The 5,000-nt window shown below is 38.1% G+C and overlaps 1 protein-coding gene across 1 annotated transcript in view; it reads right to left on the bottom strand.

The window, feature by feature from the left end:
* Positions 1-5,000, bottom strand: part of LOC138015740 (JNK1/MAPK8-associated membrane protein-like) — a 13,454-nt gene that overhangs the window by 4,901 nt on the left and 3,553 nt on the right. Inside the window, exons 4-5 of the mRNA XM_068862846.1 lie at positions 3,684-3,763; positions 1,936-2,056 (exon numbers count right to left, since the gene is read on the bottom strand). Of these exons, the coding sequence (XP_068718947.1) occupies positions 1,936-2,056; positions 3,684-3,763 (201 nt within the window). The remainder of the gene's footprint in view (positions 1-1,935; positions 2,057-3,683; positions 3,764-5,000) is intronic.

Here is a 5,000-nt window from a genome sequence, read left to right as displayed (position 1 = left end):
ACTCGAAATCCTAACTCGGTAATTAGTCTGTCTCCATTAATACGAGCGCTCACAACCAAAAGATGAAAGTTGACAAGGCTCACCTCTTCTCGTCTATCCAACATGGCAGCATTCTTGTTCTTCGTGTTGCTGATGTTGTTTGGTAGTGTACCTCGTGATATTTTGTTGACAAAATTGAATTGTGAATTTGGAATTAGCGTTTCCCTCCTTGTCCTAATGCGCAACTACGTCAGTGGCAGAAAACAAATCACTGTGCTAACTGGCGTAAAGTCGGATCTGTTACCTGTGTCCATGGCGGGGGTCACGCAAGGATCAGTCTTAGGGCTGACACTGTTCGTGTTATTCACGAACGATCTACCTTCCCCTGAACCTACCGAATTCGTTTATATGGACGCAGATGACACTAACACGTACTCGGAGAATCTTACTAGAATAAAATCGTTGTATACATTTACAGTATGTAATGTAGTTTTTATGTTAGCATTATTTTATTTCAGGTACAATATATCCCATTAAACTGGCGTTTTCCATGAAATCGCCAAAAACGCATGATTGTGGGGGTGGTGCAGAAACAGCAGGCGTTGTCGGACTTACAACCGAGTTTAAAGGGAATCTTGAATACTGCATAACCTTCGAATGGTATACCGTATTTATTCGATCAAGCGCCCAACCTCGAATAAGCGCCCATCCTGAAGGTAGAAAAAGTTAATAAGCGCCCACCCCCACCACCCCATCCCCAAGGACAAAATTTCCTGACATCCAGCCAGCAAGCCCTAGCAGCTTCTCGCGCGACTGACCCATTTGCTTGACATTAAGCTGTTGGATGTCGAGGAGGAAGCACCAGAAAGTTCACTTATTGAGCTGAGCGACGATGACATTGAAGTTGATCGGAGAATTATGATAGCTAAAGAGACTTCTGCGGAGACCGAACAATCAGTTGTTAGTTCTGGGCATACGTAAACCGAACAATGACCAGTTACAATTTACGTGCTTTAAAATTTTGTCGTGTTTTGTTACAAAATAAACTCTTTACTCACTGAAAATGAGTTTGTTGAAAATTTAATAAGCGCCCAGCCTCGAATAAGCGCCCACCCTGAAAGTCCAAAAATTAAATAGGCCCTTAATCGAATAAATACGGTATAGCTTGTAGAGGTTTCCTTGAATATAGCGCGTGTACGATTTTTTTTCCTGGGGATACCCCCGAAGGTAACCTTATTTCAATAGAGAGATTACTCTGTAGAGCAGCACGTATAATCTATAATTTACCGGAGGATAAATTATGGTTTCGGAGGATGTGCTCAGATCTGTCCAGTGGCCCACCTTTACAGTTAATTATAAGTTAGAGGTTCTTAAACTTTTTATAGGGCTCATAGCAAATCTTTACCAGATACACTGTCCGAGAATATCCGTCAAAACGGCGTTAATACTTAATTTCAATTGAGAGCGGTACAGGGAAACGTAACGTCACAATCAAGGGGGTATCGGTAATTCAGAAATCTTCATTTAGGGGGTTCAACATTATTGAATTCATTTAATACAAAAGCTTCGATTATATAATCCAGATGAAGGACATACAATACAATACATTCTAATTGACCATAGGGGATTTTTCAGGGCCAATTTTTTGTCGAAAGATAAAGTTATATTGAACAAGGCCTTTAAATATTTCATTTATCAAGATTCAGGCTATGATCTACATGGATCACAATTTGGACGCATGAGTAGTTGGCGAACTGACCAATTACAGACATACATGTACGACACGTAGGCGAATCGACCCTAGGCTCGACTGCCAGCCGCTGTTTCGGGAAATGAGCCAGGATATCAGAACTACAAGAGTGAGCGTCGGAAATCGAGCCTAATCGACCCTAGACGTAGGCGAAACGACTGGTTTCCTACAGCAATTTCCTCCTAAACATCATAGCCATCACTTACAGAGGATAAACAACTTCTTGAGTACAATGCACCGTGGTCACATGATCAGGTTTTGGGTTGAAGAAGACAGTGTACCAATCAGCAAGCTGTAAGGATTTACAGGTTGTCAAGCTTAAACTGCCTGGAAAAAAAACAAAAGACAAAAACAATACGACCATGGGGCAATAAAATGCTCAATTCACTTCTAAAAACTTCTGGAGGAAAAATGATTGTTGAAAACCACCGTTTAAGTATAGTACTGCTTCGTTTGGCCTTAAGCCCAAGGTGTCTCAAACCAGTTTCAACACTTTCAAGAGACCATGTTATTAGAAGGGTTGACACTACAACACTTTATCATGTAACAGCAATGTTGTGGTATCATGTGAGACATCAATTATTGTTGAACAAGATGCAGTCATTTTTGTGACGTAACACGTTACCATGGAAACAGTAAAGCCTTGCAAAAACACCCTATCTTTTGCCTTTAGTTGCTCATATCTGAAAAACGAACTCGATGACCCCAATTTTTTATTGCTCAAAAATAATCAGCAGACCAAGTTGAAACTATCTGCTAAGGTTAAAAAAAATTCTGTGAATCGGATTCAGCACTACCTTAAATTTTCAATTATTTAAGGTGGCTCTGAATCCACTCAGCACAATTTTTTTTAACTTTGCATTAAGCTTCATTCTGGCCTGCTGATTATATTTCACAAATAAAAAATCTTGAAACTGGTTTGAGCCACCTTAAATGTTCCAAAATTGTTTTCTGGTCATTGAAATGGGAAGAAAATACTTATTTAAACATTTTGCACTTTTGTTTTGAACTAATCTATTGTATTGATTGTTTCTATTCTGGCTTATGATCAAAACTTGAATACGGTTTGCCAAAAGAACATTTACATTGCTTATTTCAAAATTAAATGGAATGTTTCACCACAGCAACTTGAGAACCAATGCTCTGAAGAGTTAAGATAAGATAAGATTTTGCAGGCATAAGATTAAGAATGCCTCTTCAGCAAAAACAGTTAAGGTAGTTAATTAACCCACATGACACTCAGGATCATTTAGCAAATTACTTGTTATAATGCACACATGCAATGATTAATAATTATTATTACTATAAATTACTTTTTTGTGTACAATAAACCAATGATTAAAAAATCCCAACTCTGATAGCCTAACTACACAATATAATTTATTAACCAAAAATGTACAGTATATCAGAAAAACAGAAAAGATATGTATTTTGTGTACTTTGATCGCTTAGTATTTAGTTAACACAGTTTTGAAATCCAAAGAAAAATAACAATTGATTTTTTTGGTCACAGTGGCACCTTTCAAGGTGTCATTCTTTGGAAGGGAAAGGGTTATTAAAGGGGGCATTATGTTTTCAAGTGGACATTTCTGTTGTTTTCTCTTTCACTCCTGAACTGTGCCTGTCGTTCTTTAGAAGGGAAATGGTTATGTATCAAGCTTAAATGAATCTCACGAAGCTCAAGTTAAACCAAGTCATGTGAAATTAAAGTGCTCAAGTAAAATCAAATGTTAGTTTTTAGTAGGAAGGGAAAACCAGAGCACAAGAAGAGCCTCGGAGAACTAACCACAATGCAAACCACACAGTCTTGAGTGAGGAAACAGGCCACAATTACCACTTCAAACCCTACTCTCCAAACTTGCTTTCCCACTATTTGGCATACAAACTATGTACACTGACTTTTACAAATTTTGATGCAGCTAAAAAATATTATTATTTATTGTTATTACTCTACCTTGAGGTTTGTTCGCAAGGAGAGACAATATGGCAGCCAAGGCACTTTCTACAAATGCACTCAAGAATAGAAGGTATTCTCTTAAAAAAAGAAGGAAAAACAAACAAAAATGCCATCATTTTGAAACATGTCTGCCTCAAAATATGCTTCTAAAAAAGAGGACCAGGGATGATTATGCAGAGTGATCAAGGTAGGGACAATTTACACTTTTTTAACAAGGATACAGCCCTACTTGTAACCATGTTAGAAACAGGGCTGTTTTAAAGTGCCCCTAACCCTTCACCTTATTTTTTTTGGGTAGATTTTGACATCTTTCAAGAACTTATTTTCGAAAAAAAATTCAAAAATATTGAATCCGGGCTTTTTTTACAAGCGCTGAAAGTGGAGGTGGTCTTGACTATTTTTTCACCTATCGTTCACATTAGTCCCCCACTCGGCCAAAGTATCGAGCGTGATGTAAGAAAAGGACATCGTGCAAGCTTGAGTTGTTGGGATGTGTGAAGATTAGTGGAGAACACAGAGAAAATGGTTGAAAAGTGCGTGGTTCATGGATGCAGCAACCCTAACAATAAACAGAAAGGAATCGGCATACATAAGATTCCTTCTGATAGCGATCCGAGGGCTGAAGTCCACTGGTTTCGTCTGCTAGCCGCTTCTTAAGAAGTTCTTCTTGCTTGTTTTTTTCTTCTTGTTGTTGTCTATAATTTTTTAGCCATTCTTCATCAGTGAGAGGCTCATCCATATAGGCTTGCAATTCGCCGTCTGATTCTTTGTCGGCAGTCAAACTTTCTGATAGAAGTTCTTGGTTTTCTCGTTGCCCCGTCTCTATTTCTTGAAAATCCAGGCATTCCGAATTGTCCGAAAGATACTCTTCCGTACTTGAGTCAGAAAACTCTTTGGAAGAGGACATATTTGCAGACCAATTGTAATTTTTCACAAATAATCTTCGAACTCGCACTTGTATGTTATGGAATGGTGGAGATCCTTTTCTTATGTCACAGCTAAAAAAAAGTTTTAGATATCAGACGCTTCTCATTGGCTTGTTCCTAACGAGCCCATGAGAGAATAATTTGTCCAGCGGGGCACGCAAAAAATTACAAATTTCACTAACTTCCAGTGCTCGTAAAAAAATAAGGATTCAATATTTGTGAAAAATTTTTCCGAAAATGAGTTCTTGAAAGATGTCAAAATCTACCCCCAAAAAATGAGTTGAAGGGTTAGGGGCACTTTAAACCTACGAGAAATACATTGTAAAGCAACCAGTCTTCTTCATTCAAGCAATTTGGATTACCGGTAAATTCATGTAACATTCAACTT

Source organism: Montipora capricornis, chromosome 9, assembly GCF_036669925.1.
Source record: "Montipora capricornis isolate CH-2021 chromosome 9, ASM3666992v2, whole genome shotgun sequence".
NCBI classification, from domain to species: domain Eukaryota; kingdom Metazoa; phylum Cnidaria; class Anthozoa; order Scleractinia; family Acroporidae; genus Montipora; species Montipora capricornis.
The sequence above is the reverse complement of the archived record's forward strand: the minus strand, read 5'-3'. Positions and strand labels throughout refer to the sequence as shown.